Raw genomic sequence first — 22,089 nt, 5'->3', positions numbered from 1 at the left:
GTTTCCAAGTAAAAATAAAATAATTTTATTTTAGTAAAAATATTTATTTTAGTAAAAATAAAATAATTTCTTTAATCAAAATTGTCCATTTCATCATTTCCTCCAATAACATTAACTTCGCCAACCATTCTTCCATTGTAAGTCCTTCCACCTTTGGCATATAGAACTCCCACCATGTAAAAACAAAGCTCCATAAGATCTTTCAAGTTGTTGTTCCCAAAAGAAAAGTCTCTGCTTTCAATTGGATATTTATTTTTATAATATTCTGGATCAAAATGTATATTTGATCCCAATATCTTCCAGATGTCATACATGTCCATCAAAAATGGGGGGGGGGGAATAATGACTCAGTTTGGATTACACTTCCAATAAATATCTGAAATTCCATTATATGTAAAATTTCATCCTTTCTTCCACATAGTCTCCCGTTGATCCATATATCCAGTTTTTTCTCTTACATTAATTTATCTATAGAGAGAGAGTGATTAGTGCAGGTACAATAATAAAAGCACAACAGTTGAATTTCGGAGAGTGATATAGATAATCAATTTGTAAAATGTACAATTTAGAGCAAAAAAAATTGAACATGTATTGGTGGCTCAAATCTAGAGAAGCCTGTATTGTACATATTAAGTCTGTTTTTAATCCAGTTTGCTAAAAAGCCTCAGAAATACAGTGTTCATTAATTAACTTATTAAGAACAAGAAATGGACTGGACAGTTGGACTGTATCATTAGAAGGACCATATCTCTTAGTGCAGGGTTGTCAAACTGGCAGCCCACCCCAGGTCCACGAAAGAGAAAATATCACAATACATCACATGACAGCTATTAAATCCTTGCAGGAATTAAGGACTGCAATCTTGTAGTAAGTAACGGTTCTTTATTAACGAGGAGTAACGGTTTACAGAACTAAACAAAGACAAACATGGCCGTGCCTGGCAGCTATATATATGCCGGGCTGCCAGGCTGAGCCAACCAATCACCTTGTAATATTTTCCCGCCCAAGGAATATGGGGCGGGTACAAGGCCTAACTGTCCTCTGGACACAACAGCAACATGACACCATGAGTTTTTTTACCTGAGTCTTAGTGGCTTTTAGTTTTGCTTGTAATTTGAGGTATGGGGCTAGAATTATCATTTTATAGTTCCAAAAATGATTCTGTTAACTACTGTTTAGGCCCTAAATTATTTAATAGCTGCAAGAATATTTGATGACCAGCTTCTTCTTTTATACACAAACATACACACTACGCAACTGCAATTTACAGAGTCAGGCACTAATTTTTGTCTTAGGATAGATTTATGTTTTAACACAACTAATAAAATACAAAAATCCTGAAAGCTACATGGCAGTTGCAGAACAGAAAACTGAACTATATTGGAAACAGATCAAGAGACAGGGAAAAACAGCAAAAAGCAATGATATTGGGGTAGATACATCCCTCTTGACATTACCCTGCTAGATAAAGTAGGTACTCCTGGTTATATTTTTCACAAACTGTAATAAAGCCCTTAAATATAGCATTTTTACAAATAACAAAAAGACCATGAAAAAGTAGACAAGGATGAGTAATTATGGATATCTGCCTTTCATTTCTTTATCATTAGAAGCACCTTACAAAGTAACTAATTATATCAATGTATCTGTGCTCATTAAGTTTTAACCAAAACATGAGGAGAGATTGCTTCCACTTCAAATGATAGCCTTTCTGGCATGAAGCCTGGATAAAAAACACAATAGGTTTGTCATGTCCTTATTTGTTTGACATTATTAGGCAATCACACAGTATAATAGGAGAAAACAAGTGATGACTGATGCAAGATTGCAAATTCACACATTCAAATTAATGAACTTTGATATATAATGCCCAGCAGTTTTCTTACTGCTTCAGGAAGGAAATGGAAAATTACTGTATATAACTTAACCTTCCAACTCTAGTGTCATTCCTAAATTTCAACTATGCATTCTGAAAATTCAACACATTGCAGAAGGTACCAGGTTGAAGAAGCCTGAAGTAATCAGCCATTTGTATGTATCTTGTATGTGATTAAATTTAAAAAGAACAATATTGAAGTCAACTTGTACAGTAATCCTGCAGGTTCAATTTTTGCTAATCTAGCCAATACAGTCATGGATATCTCTGTTGTGCAGAAACACCTACATTCACACTTCCCTGCAGACAAGATAAAGCATCCAATCCCCAGACATTTAAATCATTTGAAACAGTTTTAGAAGCTTTCCCTGATATCCAAAGGAGTTTATATTTTGTTGATGAAACAGATCTTTAGTCTTTTAAACAATAAAGAGTGATATTTCCAACAATAATAGAATGTATTCATTAAGATAAAAGACAAATTAAAATGTGGCATAGCACTATAATTTTGAAAAACAACTAATGAGTTTCACATATCAAAACATTTCAGAACAAATGTTCTCTCCTTGATGCACTGTAAGTAGTTTAGACCTCAGACAACAGCTTAATACATTTAATTGCTACTAAAAGTTCATTCTTAAACTAGGGTTCTTCACTCATCTTCTATTTGTTTGTATTTCTGAATATCATTCTATATATAAAGGCTTATTAGGGAGGTTGAAGCCAAATACCCAGATTCACTGGCTAGGGGCGGCATACAAATCTAATAAATTATTATTATTATTATTATTATTATTATTATTATTATTATTATTATTCTAGGTGATTTCCAAAATATTTTCAGCATGTCAATCATCCCGCCAGAGGCAAGAATACACAACACAAACAGATACTTACTGGTCCTTACCATGAGGCAGCTATAGGCCACTCTGGTAATTACATGATTCACCTTGTACCTGCTTACAAAGATTTAAAGCCACAAAACCAACAATTAAAGTCTACTGAGAGGGGCGGTATACAAATCTAATAAATACATAAATAAATAAATCAGTGAGGACTTGGACTAAAGAGGCAAAGTTAAAGCTACAGGCTTACTTGACTGCTTGACTGCATGGACAGGAATATTTTTGAAGATACCTTTGCAGACCTGGATGAACTCACAGATACTGCAACATCATATGTCAGCTTCTGTAAAGCTATGTGTACCGACCAGGAACTTGAGAATATACAGTAACAATGAACCTTGATTCAGAGCTAAACTTAAGCAGCTGCCTCATTCCTAAGAGGAAGTCTACAGAAAAGGTGATAGAATGCTGCATAATCAGGCCAGAGATGTATTAACAAGGGATCAGCAAAAAGACAAGCAGCAAAAAGTTACAGCAAACCTCCTTCCCAAGTTGAAGGAAATCAGCAACTGGCAGATGTCCTGAATGTGTTCTACTGCAGGTTTGAAAGGAAACTAAAGCCACCTATCTCCAGAACCTCCATCCCAGACACACCAACAACAGCCAAACCTCCTACAACTGACCCCATCCCATTAGGTTCACAACCCCTGGTGATCTCAGAAAAGGAAGTGCAAGATCTATTTCACAGAAGCCAGGAAAAGGCGCAGACAAGATAATTCCTTTTGCTTAAAAACTGCCATCTGTTGTGGCTGGCTCTGGCCCAGCTCCTGCCCCAAGGAATGTGGAGGTGAATGCAGGGGAAACATCAACATGTCATAGGCCTGTTTTATTGCCGACAGAGTCAGGTAGTGCAGTTTCCTCGGACGAAGAAGAAGGTGGGAGTGACTTGGAAGAGGAGGGCTTGGCACACAGCCCAGGAAGCCAATTTCCATTATCTTTGGTCGATTCGGATGAGGAAGTGTTAGACCCACGCATGCGCAGAATTATGCATTGAAGAGACCAATTGAAGAAATATTACAGGAGATAAGAGAGGTCACCTGTGTTTGGGTGGGGCTCCAGTAATTAGAGCTGCTGATATAAATAGCATCCTGCTGACTTGGCCGTTGTGGAAGATTATCTGATTGTTGTTCTTCAGGACCGTGCCTTGCTGTTTCCGGACTTTCTTTGTTGATTTTTCACGACTTTGAAACCAAAGCAGAGCAAAGTGTGTGTGTTTCACTTCGTGGAAGAAGGAGGGCTGTGACGTTCCTTCACAGCTGCTAACTAAGTACTTAAGGACTGATTAAGGGGATTGTACAGACTACCAGGTTGCTCTTTGCAATACAAAAAGGGTGCTTTGTTTCTTTTGAATTTTTGTGATAAAGAACATTGTTTTTGAACTTTCAAGTGTGTGCGTGTCTGAAATTTGTACCATTGAATTTCGGGAGACTAATACCATAGAGCCCGGTAGAACACCATCTTTACTCAAATTTTCAACAAATCACTAGAGATTTGCAATGTTCCTTCTTGCTTCAAATGCTCCACTATCCTCCCAGTGCCAAGGAAACCCTCCATCAAGGAACTGAATGACTACAGACCATTTGCTCTAACATCTGTAGTTATGAAAACCGATGTCCAACTTGAAAACCATCATGGATCCACTGTTAGACCCCCTGTAATTTGCATACCGAGCAAATAGATTGACAGATGGTGCTGATAATATGGCTCTGCACTACATTTTACAACATCTTGAATCGCAAAAGACATACATGCAAAACATCACGATATGAACCAGTGGTGAAGGTAAGTGGAACCTACCCCTGGAGGACATGTATGCTGCATGAGTCAAAAGGAGGGTCGTGAAAATATTTACTGACACCTCACATCCTGGACATAAATTGTTTCAATTTTTACCCTCAAAATGACACTATAGAGCACTGCACACCAAGGCAACTAGACACAAGAAGAGTTTTTTCCCCAAAAGCCATCACTCTGCTAAACAAATAATTCCACGGTCAAACTATTCACCAAGGCTGCATTACTATTAGTCTTCTCATCCTTCCTATCACTCATCTCCTCCCACTTATGAGTTGTCTGATTAATCATATGCTATCAAATAATGTGAATTCTTAGCAACCATAGACACATTTTATCCCTGATGATCTCTCCTAACCCAGTAATTTGGTCTTCAAATTGTGCATCCATCACTACTGTAACTAAATTCATTTGCTTGGCTGCTGGCTGTCTTCTTCCCTTTCCCTTTCCCGGTATGAGTCCCTTCTCCTGAGAGGTAGATTTTGGCATAATATATCCAATGTAGAATAATTTGACTCTAGTCATTTGTATGATGCAAGAATTCTGGGTTGATTTCTTTCAGTGTTCTAGTCATTTGTTTTCTTCTCTGCCTATGGCAGTGATGGCGAACCTATGGCACTGGTGCCACAGGTGGTGCGTGGAGCCATATCTGCTGGCACGCGAGCTGTTACCCTAGCTCAGCTCCAACATACATGTGTGTGTGTGCTGGCCAGCTGATTTTTGGCTCACACAGAAGCTCTGGGAGGATGTTTTTTGCTTCCAGAGAGCCTCTCGGAGGGATGGGGGTGTTTTTACCATCCCCCGACTCCAGGGAAGCCTTTGGAGTCTAGGGAGGGTGAAACACAAGTCTACTGGGCCCACCTGAAGTTGGCAAACAGGTCTCCAGGGGGTGGGGGAAGCTGTTTTCGCCCACCCCAAGCATTGAATTATGGGTGTGGGCACTCCATTGATTGATTAAGATATCCTTATCCTACTCAACACCAGGCAGTATAAATCAATAGCCCACGCTCTTTCGGCACCTGAGGAAAAAAGGTTCGCCATCACTGGCCAATGTATCCTCAGTTTTCTTCAACATGACATTTCAAAGACATCAATACACTTTCTGTTCTGCTTCTTCAAAGTCCAGGGAGTATAAAGACATTCCCCAATTACAAGTCTAAGAAAACCTCTGAACAAGCTCTCTATCTCTGAAAGACAAGCAATGCAAATACTATGCCACATAATTTACCCTCAGGTTTGCCCAAATAATAAATAAGCACAGATCTGTATGTATAACACCTCTGAACTCTGAAGTGCTAGATTTCAAAGAAATACGGACTAAATAAGAATCCGATATTACATTAGAGCTTTCAGAAAAAAATTAAGAAACTATTTGAGGATTGTGGAATAAACAAGTAACCCATTTATCTGCTAGCTATTTCTGTGATTTTTTTTTAAATTAAGGGTTAGGAGGAATTTATTTAATTTACATCCCTGCTTTGCCACCCAAGAATGGCACTACAGGAAGTTTGTGTTCTTTCCTTATGGTGAACTAAGTTGTAAAATTAAGAAGAGATATTGCCTCGAACAAAAATTACACCCAGCAGATTTTTCAGGACACGGTACTGAAACTAGCCAACAACTCAAAATATAAGATATTCAAACATGCATTTGGCTTTAATACTAATTTGCAAGTATCGTGCTCAAGATTATCTCTTTATTTGTTGCCATCCAAAGAAACGTCCATAAAAACAGGATAGTTCTGAAGTGTATGCTTGCTGAGTTTTGTAATCTTTTTGAGGTGCTAGTTTTAACAAAAAAGGAGTTATAATTAAAACCAATACCAAGCCCCCTTTTTTCTTTCAGTTTCAAAATCTAAATCTTCAGAAATTTTCTGGAAGCCTAAAAAGAAAAGAAACTTTGAAAACGTCTAATAATATAATTCCACATTGTCATTCAAACCAAATTATTTGTTTGCACAGATATGCCATGTTATGTTTAATTACCTTAATATTTTATTTTTAAAATTAATATAAATGAATTTTATTACCGGTATCTTAATTAATGTGTGACTATCTTCACACTACACTAGGATAAAAGCATATGCTATTTTCCTCTCAAAATGTCCTCAATATTCATAATTTGCCATAATGACACACAATACAAATGAATTTGGATGGATATTTGACTCATCATCCAATTAAAGTTTATTCATTTTAAATCCCTTTGGGATTTCATCCCAAGGAAAGATATTAGGCTTATTTTTCTCCTTATATAGAAACCATACAATATGTGTAACTTTGGCTGACTGCATACAAGCTACCATTCTCATTAGCAATTCCCAGTTTCTCCTTTTATTAAGTTCCTCACACAGAGAGCCAAACTATAATTCAGTAAATCTTTCTCCCATGAAGATTTTCCTGAAATCAATTGATGAAGACATCTGCCATTTTATTTTACGTCGGAAGCAAGAAGCTAAATCAGCAAGTATTTCTTCAACATAAAGCGGATGCCAAAATGGCATGTTGTTATGTATTTTATGTACTGAATAAGAGTGCGCCAAACATATCTGAAAGAGACCCAGCTGGAGAAAGGCTGAGCTAAGCAAATCATTTTGAGGCTCAAAAAGTATGTTGACTACATCCAAACATTGTGTCTTTGCTTCTAAAATGTTCCCTTTATTTGTGCCATAAGACGATACAACCAATAATTAGTATGCTCAAGATAATACATAAATTAAGCAAAAGGTTGACAAGATTTATGTTGTTCCTGTTGGGTTGTTTAAAAGACTAGTTCACATCAGTTCATCATGGATCAAATACACAGATAGCATAAGCAAAATATTTAAACACTGATTTAAACTTGATATACACATTTGGCATTGATATGAAACTGGCTTCTATCACTAGATTTTTAGTGTGGATTTCTTTGTCATGATATTCATAATCTCATTCTGTGATCCACATCTGAAAAAAATGAGTCTTTAACTAAGTTTATTATCTAAGCCAAACAATATATATATTCAAAACTATTATAGACACGCTCTGCATTACAAAATTAATAATTTTAAGCTGATGGAAATTAATATCAAATATCTAGAGAATAGTAAATAAATGAATTAACATTTCATTTTTAACCAGACCCACTGCCTCAACAGGGATGTTGTAATCCTGAAGTAGAACAACCCATACAAAATTGTTCCAAGCACTGTGGAACAGATCAAAAGAAGACATCGTTCTGAAAAAAACACTCCTGGAATAATTCAAACAACATCTTATATCTTATGACAAAGAGATTATTCTTATTGTTTTTCCTTTCTTCAAGGAACTGACATGAACTTGAAGTTGCCTTTGAATTTTGGAGTCACTACAATTAATATTTTTCGCTGCAGATTTCAGGATCTGCAGAATTCCTCTAGCCAGATTCCTTAATCTTTTTTAAAATACAGTGATTCCAATATAAAAAATGCCTAACAACAATCTGTTCAAGTTTTCCTGAGACTAATGATCCATAAGTCAACTATAATTGAAAACAACTCCTTCCTATACATGACAAAGCTCAAAATAATATGATTATAACAGAAAACTGGCTATTCTCCTATCATCTGTGAGATGCCCCGAGTCCTTGGAGAGTGGTGGAATACAAATCCAATAAATAAATAAATAAATACATAAATAAATAAATAAATAAATCTTTTTATCCATTTCCTGGCCTGCAAGCATGTTTTTTTCACAGACAATATCACTGCTTTAATAGAAATTTGTATCAATTTGTTAATCAACAATGCTAAATTGAAGTAATAAATCAGCAACTTTTATCACAGCATATAGCAATAGCAAATGGCATTTAGACATATATAACTCTTCATAGTGCATTTATAGCCCTTTCTAAGTGGTTTACAGAATCAGTCCCCCACAATCTGGATCCTCATTTTACCCACCTCCGAAGGATGGATGGCTGAGTCAACCTTGAGCCGGTGGTGAAATTTGAACTGCTGAACTACAGCTAGCATTTATATCCAGGGTTGATCTTTAAATGTTACTTCCTAATGTGACATTTTCAACTTCTTACACCAGATCAAAAGGAGGTTCTGTTGTTGTTTGTGCCATCCAGTTGTGCCAGGACTAATTCCTGCAGTTTTCTTGGCAAGATTTGGTTTTGCCATTGGCTTCTTTTTACGGCTGAGAGACAATGACTGGCCCAAGATTACCCAGCTGGCTCTGTACCTAAAGCTGGACTAGAACGCATAGTCTCCTGGTTTCATAGTCTCCTGATGCCTTAACCACTATACCAAACTGGCTCTCAGGTCAGCTGTAAAATGGTCATTTGAATGAAACTGCATTTATAGGAAGAAAATGTCAATACACTTTCTTCAAAAAAAGAAAAGAAAAAGAAAAGCAACAATTAGGCCTTTGGGGAAAATCTTTACAAACACACACTATCTTAGAAACGCAATTCCAAATCTTATGGAGCAACTTAAGTCTTTTTTATAGTGTTAGAAGCCTTAATATATGTCAGTTTCCATGATGATAGTTGGATTAAATTATTATAACATATAACAATGGCCTGATCTAGAATGCAGATTGAATTGGCATATATTTGATATGCAGCTATAAAACTAAACATCATTTACCATATGATGCATAAATAAAACTTGAAGTTTAAATGTTGTGATGCATCTGTCATTGTGCAGAATAGGCATCTGCCTCTGATTATCTGTGAAAAAGCTACTCATCTCTTTCTCATTAAGGTAAAAGTCCAATATGCAATAACATATCAAAGTTGTACGCATTAAGAAAAAGCAACAGTAATTAACAGGATTCTTATGAGAACACATTTATAGACTCCCAGGAAAGTATTGAGAAGAAATTTTTGCAATGAAAGTCTTCATCAACAGTCTGAATATATTTATCACTGTGCAGAAGTCCAGGAATAAATTTGCACTTACAAATATTCTTGCATTTTCAATGTATCCATCTTGAACTACTCAAAAAGCCTGAGCAGACAAGTAGATGTAAATCATACCTTGAAACATCTTGCAAGCTGGATTACATGGTAACAAATAACAATACATTCACTTGAAAAGAATTATTATTTCCCATCTTCCCACTCCACCCTCAAGAATGTGTAACTACAAGGCTAAATTAAGAACTAGACACATAATCATGAGAGCATCAATAAGTTACACAAAGGGAAAACACTTCCTGGACCGCATAAAGTTTATTGACTCAGGTCCTGCTTTACAATAATCTGTATATCAATCTATAAAATTCACAAGGGGCTACATTTAATAGTACCCAGGCAGTAGGAAAACAAAATCTTTTATCACTGGCGTAGTTCAAAGATACAAAAAATAGTATTGATTTATTTGTAAGTAAAACATAACAATTCAGTATTTTTTTAAAAAAATGATGAGAAAGTATCAAAAAGGAAGAGGAAAAGGTCATTTTGAGATTATTCAAAATGTTACAATGTTACAAATCCTCTATTATAAAAGAAAGGACATGGGAGGTAAACTGCTTTTTTCAAGGGGAATGAATTCTGTGGGGCTTCAGCTACAATATTTCCCAGATAATAAATAAAGCAACCATCATAATTAAGACCAATCCTCTGAGCGGGCAGCTCTGGACAGCTTCCGATTCTTATGAGTTACAAGAAAATCCGAGCTATGTTGATTTAGATGAACTTGTAGAGCAAAAAAAGCACTGCAACCTGAGCATCAGCCTTGACAAGCTCATCCGGCTGCTTAAAATGCTGAAAGCCCTTAAACTCACTTATGGGATGAGTTGCATAAGTGAACAGAATTAAGAAAGCTGTAATGAAATCCAGAATATCAAAGTTTGCAACCTCTTAATCTGAAGCAGAAGAGGATATAGGCACAGATTATGGGAGATGCTCTGTTTTAAGGATACGCTAAATAATTCTTAAGCATACTTTTGCCTCAAATGATTCCTCATGCTTGAACCATGAAGTACTTGGGTTGCCCATACAGTCCCTTCCATTTAAGAAAGAGGAAAAAGCCTTTGTATCGTAACGGTACTGCATAGACAGATTACTTTTAGGTTAGACAGAGATTTGGAGCTCTCTGACGATCAGACTACACGCTACTTCATATTCTCACTGCACAGAAGGCTGAGAGACAAATATCTTACATTTATCTACTGCCCAACTGCTTAATTACTACTATGCCCAAGTAATACTGAAGGTGTATAAGAAGAAAGTTGCCCTCTTGACTGGTGTTTCACCCACTGTACTATGATTTGTTTAATCATAATTACTTCAACAGTCTACAGAAACCCAGTTGATGCATAATTGTTCTTTGTGATTCCCAAATCTTAACAGCTGGCTTCATAAAATAAGCAAAGCTGAAACTATCAAGTACAACACTGTGGTTTAAACTGATGTAGGAACTCAGCTACTAAACAAACTATGCTAGGAAAGTAGAGGACTGAGGTTTGATTTGTTTAGTCATCTTTGCACTAAAGTTGTCATTATTTTTATGAAAAAGGAGGACCCATGTGATATCCAGTATAGTCCTCACTGTCCTGTCCTATTTTAAGATTCTCAGATAATGAAAAGTCGATTGTATGTGGTGCCATTTCCAAATTCTACCCTTGTCCAAAGCATGTAGATTACTATATTAATCTTATCTGCTCGGGAAATTTAGCATCCACTTTGTGATCCTGTGTAGAATAAAACCATTATATGACACCCAGTGTCACTTGTTTGTGAGAGGTGCAGCTACACAAATTAGATACACAAATAAATAATAAAATAAAATAAAAAGATTTTGAGGATGCTGAATTGAAAAGGCTAGAATGATTTATCTTGACACATAACTTTAGATCATCCACTAGAAAAAAATATCATTATGTTCAATGGTAGTCCCACAATTGTTACAAAAGTGATCTTGGGATGAAGGTATGTGTTCCATAAGAAATATGTTTCTTCAACTCGCAGAAGACAACTTCAGAGAGTTGTATAGATTTTCCAACCAGCATCTCTTAGTGTTGCCTCTTAATCATATGGTCCATCTACCTAGTACAGTAGTATTTTGTTGGCAGAGAAATTTGTGCCAAAACGTTTTCTGAAAAGGTTTAGGTACTCTGTTTTGTTTCAAAGTAATTTAGTACTGTCTCCAAATCATGTAGGCAATATATCTAAGACACCAACACTTCGAAACAGAACAGAGAACCTAAACTGGATTTATAATTACAAGTTCCAGGTTTGTGGAATCTACCCACACATCTTTTAAGCCAAGCCACTAATACGCCTACAAATATCTTGAGACATAAACTATAAATAAAAACCAAACATAAGAAACTGATTTCAACCTAATTTCTAATAAACAAAAGCTTTCCACATATGAAGCTGTAGCTGGATGTGAAGCTATACCTAAAAGCGATGGCTTTTCAATTTAACTTAACAATTAGTCCAAATCAACTAGATGAAATAAACATTTCCAGTTATTTTATAAATTAATGTGATAGCTGGATCCAACAGTCTAGTTTATTTGCCTGAACACATAGTTTATAGTTTGCCATATGCTTTATAGTATCCTAAAAATATTTGCCGCAAAGGATTGAATTGAATAGGATTACTGCATATCAAGTGTGCTGCAACCTAAAAATCTAAAAGCATTCATTCATTCCATTTCCTGTTTCTTCAAAGTTCAGACACAAATTACTGTCATCCACAATTAATGACCTATTAGCTAAAATAATTGCCATTATCATACATTAATGGAGACAGGAAAAACATATTTTATTCTCTAACATATGTCTAGTTTTTTTTTTAAAGTGGAGTAAATTTTCAATTAAACAAAATAAAACTTTTAAATATGTATTCCATGTAAGAATATTTTCTTAGTTCCAATCATTAAACAATCATATCCTGTTTGAATCAATGGAGGATATTGTCCTACAAATGTATTTACAGGCTTCTTCCATGCCTGCTTCATTAGAAACTGGCTAGATCTACATACACTGCAACAGCAGTCAACAAATGTGAAATCTTATGCAGATTTAAATTGCAATCCTCTATCTACTCATCTGAACTAATACACAATTAATGGATTATCTGGGGGGGGGGATGTACCTGAGTGTATTGTCAATGCTGCTTATGGATACAGTGCTAACAGCGCCAATATCTTTACCCATTTACCTGAAAGCACGTATATTTAACTTAATAACCTACTTTTCAACAGAGGAACGTAATGAATATGAATTCTGAATGTGAATTAAATGTCCATTTAATTCTATGGACATCAGATAAGTCAAGCTCATTTGGAAAATTTAAAGAAAATAAGAACTAAGGCTACACATTGAGCTATTCCCTCCGTGTATGTGTATGTATATATAGACTGCTCAAAACAAAATAAAGGGAACACCCAAGTAACACATCCTAGATCTGAATGAATGATTCTCATTGAATACTTTGTTCTGTACAAAGTTGCATGTGAAATTGATTGTCAATCAGTGTTGCTTCCTAAGTGGACAGTTTGATTTCACAGAAGTCTGATTTACTTGGAGACGGAGTTATATTGTGTTGTTTAAGTGTTCCCTTTATTTTTTTGAGCAGCGTACATACACCCATGATCTCTTGAGAGGGAAGTACAGTAGATCCCATTCTTCAGCAGAAAGGAAAAAAAAAAAAGGTGCCCTAATTTTACAGGGGGGGGGAAACGAATTCCAAAGTACACGACGTGTCCTAGTCGTATCCAAGAAAAGACCTTTTTCTAGCAAGTCACACTATTCATACCACGCCATTCAAACTTCACCTACCAGTGACTAGACAGATGGGAAGGAGCAATCTGAAGATTAGTCCACACACCACTTCGGTGGCCATCGCTAGGTGATCGGACCAAGAGGAGCCTCAGAGAAACAAAGGACAGCCGTCCGCTTGCAATGTCAATAGGCAGCGGCAACTTTCTTGGGTCCGCTCTCCCTTCAGGGCTGGGGAGCAAAGGAGCCCGTTCCCCCTCGGGCTTCGGCTTCAAAACCCCTCAAATGAAAGAGAGAGTCCAACCCCCCAGCAACTGCCGAAGTCAGCCCAAGTTTCAACCGAGGCGCTTCGCCTGCGCCGCGAAGCGAGTTTTTCTTTCTTTTTTTTGAAAAAAGAAGTTTTGTCACTTGACAACCATTTCGCCCTGGCCGGCATTGGGAGCGGGGGGCGGCGGGGTGCCGACGGCCGCCTTTCAACTATTCGAGCCGTCGGAAGGGACGCATGGTAAAGAAAGCCGGTCGCGTCGACCCGGGTTGGATCCCCAGAGTTTCCCGGCCGTTCAACAAGAGCCGCGGAACCAGAAGTCGAGGCAGCAAGCCGCGCAACTCCTAAGGCGAAAGAGTCACCTAGTCTTCCCAAGAACCGCGGAGGGAGGCATGGCGGGGAACGTCCGAAAGTGCCGAGCCGGCGAACTCGTCCTGCGCCACCGGGGCCAGGCAAGAGCCGCGCGCGGAGAGCTTCGCCTTCCTCGCTTGCGAAGCTCCCGCCCGACGGCCGCGGCTACTTTTCTCCACCTCAATGAAATTGAGCGTCGGGCCCCGCCTCGCTCGAGTAGGCGGCCCGCCTGACGGGGCTGTCTGACTTATCCCGACCAATAGCAAGATAAGGAGGGGTGGGGGAGTCTGGGATTCCTCCTGCTGCGGAGTTGGAGGCAAGCGGAGTTCATCTCCCGCCTCAGCCAGTTACGTCTCCGTGCTGTTTGAGGGACTTAAAAACTCGAGGTTCGGGCTAGGACCAAAAGGCTGGTTGTATTCTGGCGGGAAACCAGCCGCGGGTCAAGCGCTGCTGTTACGTTAGCGAAGTTCTCTTGTCAAGCCTTGAACCGTCTTTACGTTCTCCCATCTGCAGCCTCAGTATGGCCACTAAAAAGGTGGTGGTGGGAGACGCAGCTGAGGCGTGGAAAAAGGGCTGGGCCCACGGCCTACCAGGGACACCGCGCAAGTGTGCAAGGGAGCAGAAGTCGAGGCTGCCACATTATTTTATTCAGTCATTCATTCATTCATTCATTTATTTATTTATTTATTTATTTATTTATTTATTTATTTATTTATTTGCAAACAATTATAGGATGGTAATTTGTACAAGTAAAACATTAGATAAGTAATGATAAAAAGTCATGATAAAAGATGACTGTAGGGCAGGGACGGTAGGCACAATGATGCGCTTATGCACGCCCCTTACAGGCCTCTTAGAAAGGGGCAGAGGTCAATTGTAGATAGTCCAAGGTTAAAGGTTTTGGGGTTAGGAGTAGAAACCACAGAGTCAGGTAGTGCATTCCAGGCGTTGATTACTCTATTGCTGAAGTGGTATTTTTTGCAGTCTAGTTTGGAGCGGCTGACATTTAGTTTAAATCTATTTCGTGCTCTTGTGTTGTTGCAGTTGAAGGTGAAGTAGTCTCCCCCCTTCTTGCCTCCTGCTGTCAGGGAAGGGCGCTGCCTCGAACATTCAACGCCGGGATCGTATGTTTTCCTCTTGCACCTTCCTGGGAGAGGTAGAACCGGAGGTAGCTGCCCTGTGTGTGGGGGGGGGGCATAGTAAAGCTCCCTAGACTAGATAAATCCTTCCATTTCCCACTATCCAGTCAGAGCTTAAGAAGCTTCTTGGATATGAGAAGTGAAACGTCTTCAAAGAAAAACCAGAAAGTCCAGTTGCCTCCTGAAAAAAGCACCTTTGGGACAACCAGGATCTGGATGACTGAGTATCTCCATAGACACCCCTAGACTAGAGTTGGATTCCAGGTGACAGTCCTTGCCCACAGTTCTGGCTTTAACTTTCTTCTAGTTTTCTTTCAGGATGTTTTCCAACTTTCCAGCTCAGGCTAAGGTTCTGGTCTTTTGGCGCATATGCACAAAAGACAAATTCCTTCTTCGTCCAATCACACTTGGCCAATAAAGAAATCTGTTCTGTTCTATTCTATTGCATTCTATTCTATTCTGAATTCTAGTCTGTTTTCCCAGAAGAATTCCATCCAAGCATAATCCCAAGGAGAGTCCCCCAAGTGCTCTCTCTTGCCAAGATGGTAGCAACTTAAACTGAGCCAGGACCCTCCTTCTCAGGAAAAGCACAGATAAATGAGCCATCACAAAGTCTCAGATGCAGAGGCAAGTTGGCGACGTTTTGAACAGTGGAAGCAGGAAAAGCCAAACAATGCTTCAAAAATGTAAGAAAAAGTAGTGAAATTAAAGCCAGTATTTCCCGCCCTTTCTCAATTCACATAAAATTTCTCAAGGAAGAAAAAGAGGGCAAATGAAGATGAAAACATCTGAGAGAGCCGGGAGGATATTTGTCAGGTGAAGGAGCCACGCAGATAATAGCATTCATTAAATGAACTAATTATTTGGGCGTTTGTGTATTTATACACATGAACAATGTTTTCTTCTAAACTGCTCCCAGAAATCATTGCAGCATACACTCGGAGTCACGTTTTTTAAAATTGGTCTGAACAGGCCCATCATTTGTTTGTTGGTTTGTGTAATTACCTGCACAAAGGAGACTCTTTCACTGACTAATAAAGAACTTGGGCTGAATCAGCCAACAAGTGGTTTACTACAGATTATTGCCTATAATGCTTTAGTTAGCCCTCAAATTACTAAATTACCAAGAATTAACATTGATCCATATGCCTCTTATACTCAATACAGTATATTGGATGAGTTCTTACGCTGATTCTTCAAAAGAGAATAAAGGCAGTCCTCAAATTATGACCAATTTCAAACTTATGATGGAACTTCCCAGACGTTATGACACTGTTCTGAAGCTTTGACAGCCCCTACAGTCACATGACATTGCAGGCATTTGGAAACCACCCTGCATTTACAGCTATGTCATGTGACCACATTTTACGACATTTTTGCAAAAACCCAATATTTACTTCCAGTTTTTGGCAAAGCCAGCCTATACTGAATTATGTGTTCACTTACCATTGTATCGGTCACTATGGCTGATGCAAGAATGGTTGTAAAACTGGGTTGGTCATGTGAATGATCCATTTAATGACTGTCACGATTTACAACCTTAATGGACAGGCTGTAAATCTTGTGACCTTAATTACAGCTGTAAGCAGTGGTGCGCTCCTATGGGTATGGTCAAGTAGCAAAATTTTGGTCAGGTACAAACGTTTGGGTTTTTTTTCTTTTTTTCTGTTCTGGGCTCTGGGTATGTTTTTCCTATCACAGTAAATGAGATTGAATGTGTATAATTTTAGAAGAGCTGTGCGTACATGTGCGTACATACACTTTATATAGTAGATAATCAGGGATGGGCTACTGCCCAGATGGGGGAGGGAATGGAGCTCCACCCCAGAACACCCAATTTGATGCACTGAAAGATGTTGAAACAAAATGCATAAGCCATGCCCACAGTGTGGTAGTACACATTCTGGTAGCCCATCACTGCCTGTAAGTCAAGGATGACTTGTAAACAACCTTTCCATAAAAGTATGTTTAGTCTCAAAGGAAAACATTTGGTAGTTAGACTCTGTAGACGAGTCTATGGAGAGGGGCGGCATACAAATTTAATAAACAAATAAATAAATAAATAAATCATAGAATCATAGTTTTGGAAAGGACGGTGCAGTGGAGATAAACTGTCCAATCCTCTGTTCACTGCAGTAATGCCCATAACACCCGAGAAAATGGCTGCTCGAATTATTCTTGAAAACATCCTTGTAGCTTCAGTCTGGTTGTTAAATATTCATTGAAGCAATGTAAATAAGTTGAATGTGTATTAAGCGTTCTGATTGGTTGAAACATTGACAGTTGGGTTTAGGCGGGAAAGTAAAAGTATATAAGGAGCATTCTGACACTGTTACAGTCAGTCACATTCTAAGCTGAAGTCACTTTCCAAAAAGAGCTTTCTCCTGCTGAACCAAATAAAGAATTTTAAAGAACCGACTGCCTCAGTCTTCTTCACTGGCGACGAAGAACGGTCGAACCTACGATCCTCCACCATGGACAGCCTGCCTGTCGGACGAGCTCCCGATTCCTTCGACCCAGAAAAGTCCACCTGGGACAACTACATAGCAAAATTCGAGATCTTCCTTGAAGCTGCGGGAATGAAAGACGCTGACAGCAACAGAAAAAGAGCCATTTTTTTCAATTATTGCGGCTCCAAAGTCTACGACCTAGCCCAGACACTGACAGACCCACTGCCGGCGAACTCCATGACATGGGACACCTTGACGTCCAAACTCGCCTCCCATTTCAAGCCCACCAAACCGGCCATCATATACTGGCACGTGTTCATAATGATAAAATTCCTCATTTTGAGTTTGAACTGTAGTCTAATTAAGCTTACATCCACAGGTTCTTGACATCTTCAGATGTTTTAAAAAATAAATCCATATGATCTACCCCTTGACATTTTATCTTACATTGGAAGACTGTTATAATGTCTCCTATTAGCCTTCTCTTCTTTAGGTTAATAACAAATAGCTCTTCACAGGATTTAGTTTCAACTGCTTAGGATTCTTATCACTCTTCTCAGCAGTATTTTATTTTCCTCAGTGTTTCTGTATTGTAATAGCCAGTACTGGACACAATAGTCTGGGTGAGTCTGAGAGCAGCAAAGAAGGATAGTATCACTTCCAGTAACATTTATACTATACAGTACTCTGCATTGGCTCTCTAGGCAGCCATGCCTCATTGCTGGCTCATATTTAATCTGTGGCTCAACAAGTCTCCCAGATCCTTCGTCCTGATAAGGTAGGTGCCACCTACAGTACTTTACACCTGTGCATCTTGTTTTTCCTGCCTAAATGCATGACCTTAATGTTTCTCACCGTTGAGCAACATTGTGTTGTATAGGGCAGATGTTTAATATTATTTTTATTACTCTCTTCCTCTCATATATTTCTCTTCTTTTTTACTTACTATCTTTATATATATTACTCAATGTCTATTCTCTTTCATATGTATTGTATATTGGACAAAGAATAAATAAAATAAATAAAAATAAATAAATAAAAAGATCCTTTTGAATCTGGAGCCTTCTTCTGGGACACTAGCAATCTTTCCCTTCCCCCCAGCTTTCTGTCATCTGCTAATTTTATGAGCATCCTTTCTATTCCTTCTTCTAAATCATTTACGAAAGTGTTGAAGAATACTGGGTCCAGTGGAGAACTCTGAGATGTCACATGCCCCCCTTCACACAGACATAGACCCACAGTGCCATCCATCCCTCATTCTAGCTTATCAAGATGGAGGATATCTACTTTATCAAATGCCTGAATAATGTTTGAGTACATTATATCTGTGGAATTATTTTGGTCCACTGATCTAGTCATATTGTCTAAGAAAATTTGTCTGGCACGACTTTTTAAATAAACAATGTATATGCTAGCTCCTGGTAATAAACCTTTTTATTATTAAATGCTCACATACCAACTGCTTATGTTTTCTAGCATTTTCTATTGAATTCAAGTTTATTGAACTAAAGTTTCCTTGATCCACATTTCCCCCCTTTTAAATATTGGAATATCATTGACTTTTTTTCCATTTTCTGGCATATCTCTAGCGCTCCAGGATTTCTCAAAAAAAGATTTTATTGGAAGGTTTAGGGAAAATCTAAATTGTCTATCCATGCATTTTTGAAGATTATTAAACAAAATAGGTACTCAGAGGAAGTTGGTATTCATTTAATGTTCTTTTACAAAAGAACATTTTATAACAGGTAATTGATTTACCAATTTTGATGGCAAGTTTTGGGAACCACTGGGGCCAAATCAGTGTCCATGATGATGGTGTTGGCATGTCAAAACAGCAGAGGTGGCAATTGTGGCATCATGATGAAAGCCCCATCATGATTCTATGTGCAACATCATATTAATGTTCAAAGAGGTGAAACTTAGTCATGGTACTATGACTGCTGTTTCTTAACTTTGTACTCTGAATCACTCATGTTAGCAATAACTATCTTCCATAATTCATGTTAGCAATAACTATCTTCCATAATTCTCTAGTGAAGCATGACAACAATATATTAAACCTTATTTACTCCTATTACTTCAGATCCAATTAATATCACAGCTGTGGGTTTATTTACTTAAACATATCTTTTCTTATCTTTTATCTTCAGTATTTGGATTATTCCCAAATAAGGAAAATGAAAAATAAACTTCAATCCAAACATGACTTACACGTAGCAGGAATGCAAAAAGTGAGTTTTGCTGATATATTTTTTATGGCCTCCAGGGTAGATGGGGCCACTTTTTTCAGCCTTTTTTGTGTATATTTATTTATTGGGATAGTTTGGGGAGGATTAAATGTTGAATGCATATAATTGACACTTTAGAATGGGGTCTCCAACCCCTGGTCTGAATAGTGGCACCGGGCTGCAGCATGCTGAAATACCAGCATGCCGAGACGCATCTGTGGGATGAAGACAGCATGTGAAACCATGTCCCTTGTGATCCACAGAAAGACCTCTTTCCTCAGAACTGGTCCCTGGTGCCCCAAAGGCTGGGGGCCACTGCTTTAGAAGTTCCTGAATATCTCTAAAATGCAATTCTGGCTCCACCCATTTGTGGAGGAGTACAGTGGTACCTCTACTTACGAACTTAATTCATTCCATGACCAGGTTCTTAAGTAGAAAGGTTTGTAAGAAGAAAATTTTCCCATAGGAATCAATGTAAAAGCAAATAATGTGTGCGATTGGGGAAACCACAGGGAGAGTGAAGGCCCTGTTTCCTCCCAGGAGATTTCTAGAGAGGCCCCATGGAGGCTTCTCCCTGCCTTTTTCCGTTACAGTTTCGAAGGCTCGGATTTCTAAGTGGAAAATGGTTCTTGAGAAGAGGCAAAAAAAATCTTGAACACCCAGTTCTTATCTAGAAAACTTCGTAAGAAGAGGCGTTCTTAGGTAGAGGTACCACTGTATAGTCTTCAACATATACTATATTGGTACACGCATTAAGATGTCAGCAAAAGAACTTCCAGCAATACAAAACTGTAGTGAATGAGAAAATAGACTTCAAATCTTGAAAAGTTATGTACATAGTGAATACAGTATATACATCTCAAGCTTATGCACTATGGTTCTTATTATACTACTTACTCTCTTAAGAAAGCCTCTGCTGTTTTGCCTAGGGTTTCCCAGAAACACTTTACCTTCTCATTCATAATGTTTGGCGCCAAGCTTTTATTTCTTTGGCAGTACAGACCAATCTCCTTATCTGGTGTAAAGAACATCAGACTACTCTTAACACAAACAGGATTTCTTGTTTTTTAGTATTTTTCAAAATCAACCAGCATCAAAAACACATCAGTTTGGATCCGGGACTAATCATATTCAGGGTGGACCTATTGGAACTAATGGAACCTTAGTCATGACTCATGTAACTCATTGATTTTAATAAGTATGGCTAACTTTAGATCCAATCCATTATACTTATGGATTGCATCCAACAATGTCAGTATATCTCTGAAAGAACATCTGATAGCAGAATGGATTCCTTCCCTTCTCTGTTGACCTCTTTCCTGCTCATATATGCTCTGAAAGATTCTCTGTAAGAAGGTACAGGGGCATAGGAGTTGTATGTTGAAGAAGGAGAAAGAAGGGTTCTCTTGGAAGGATGGAAATCTGCTTGCTCAGTAGTGAAGTAGACCCAGAGACAGGGTTTTGAACAATCGGTACTTTTATTCAGCTCAGAGAACAAGTGACAGCTCAGCAAGGTAAAGTGACAATTCAGCGAGTACCGACTGACGCTGCCTGGAGAAACCGCTCCTTTTATATATTTGCGGTTCCCGCCAAAGCTAGAGCCGGCCGCGTCTGAGCCAATCAGGAGCGACTTCCTGCTTGGGCTCAGACAGCGCTGAAAGAGGAACAAACTATTTACAGAGTTACAAGGTAGCCATTACAGGATACAACACCCCTCCCCTCATAGTTGGACACATCCATCAAGAAAGCCATGTGACAAAGTCGTCCAATCGGTGGGGCCTCTGAGGAGCTCGCGCTGACCTGCGCAGTTCAATTTCTCCTTCGCCACCGACTGTGGAGGATGGCTCGCCGCTGTTCTCCCGGTGTGGCGGACTTGGCCTGGCGGGCCCAACGAAGGCTTCGGAGGACGAGGATGGTTCGGCGTCGCTGGATGGTTCCCCCTGGCCCGATAAGTCTCTTTGCGTGTCTCTTATTTCGGGCAATGTACTAAAGTCTGTTGAAGGGGGAGAGTCCATGTCAGCGGTTTGTGGCAATTGATTTTCTGTTCGCTTCCGAATGTGGTCTATGTGTCGTTTCCACAAACGACCATCCTCTAGTTTAACAACATAGGTCTTAGGTGCATTTTGCTTAACAATAATTCCCTTCATCCAGTTTACATTTCCATCAAAACTTTTTACATATACATTTTGTCCCAAATACATTTCTCTTTCAGGTTTTGTACACATTTGGTTATTATTAACACAGAACCTTGGGTTTAACCTGTCTAGTGGTGACCTCAACTTTCTTCCCATCAATAACTCTGCAGGGCTTACATGTGTGTGCGAGTTAGGGGTAATGTGTTGGGTGAGTAAGAATTGGTCCAAGTTCTGTTGCACATCC

The 22,089-nt window shown here is 38.6% G+C and overlaps 1 protein-coding gene across 1 annotated transcript in view; it reads right to left on the bottom strand.

Annotated features, from left to right (window-relative positions):
* Window positions 1-14,093, bottom strand: part of PIEZO2 (piezo type mechanosensitive ion channel component 2) — a 260,086-nt gene extending 245,993 nt beyond the window's left edge. The window contains exon 1 of the mRNA XM_070747520.1: window positions 13,338-14,093. Within this exon, the coding sequence (XP_070603621.1) occupies window positions 13,338-13,401 (64 nt within the window). The 5' untranslated portion in view covers window positions 13,402-14,093. The remainder of the gene's footprint in view (window positions 1-13,337) is intronic.
* Window positions 14,094-22,089: the final 7,996 nt, after the last annotated feature.

Source organism: Erythrolamprus reginae, chromosome 3 (genome assembly GCF_031021105.1).
Source record: "Erythrolamprus reginae isolate rEryReg1 chromosome 3, rEryReg1.hap1, whole genome shotgun sequence".
Lineage (NCBI taxonomy): Eukaryota > Metazoa > Chordata > Lepidosauria > Squamata > Dipsadidae > Erythrolamprus > Erythrolamprus reginae.
Note: the sequence above shows the minus strand (reverse complement) of the source record. Positions and strands in the feature narration are given on the sequence as shown.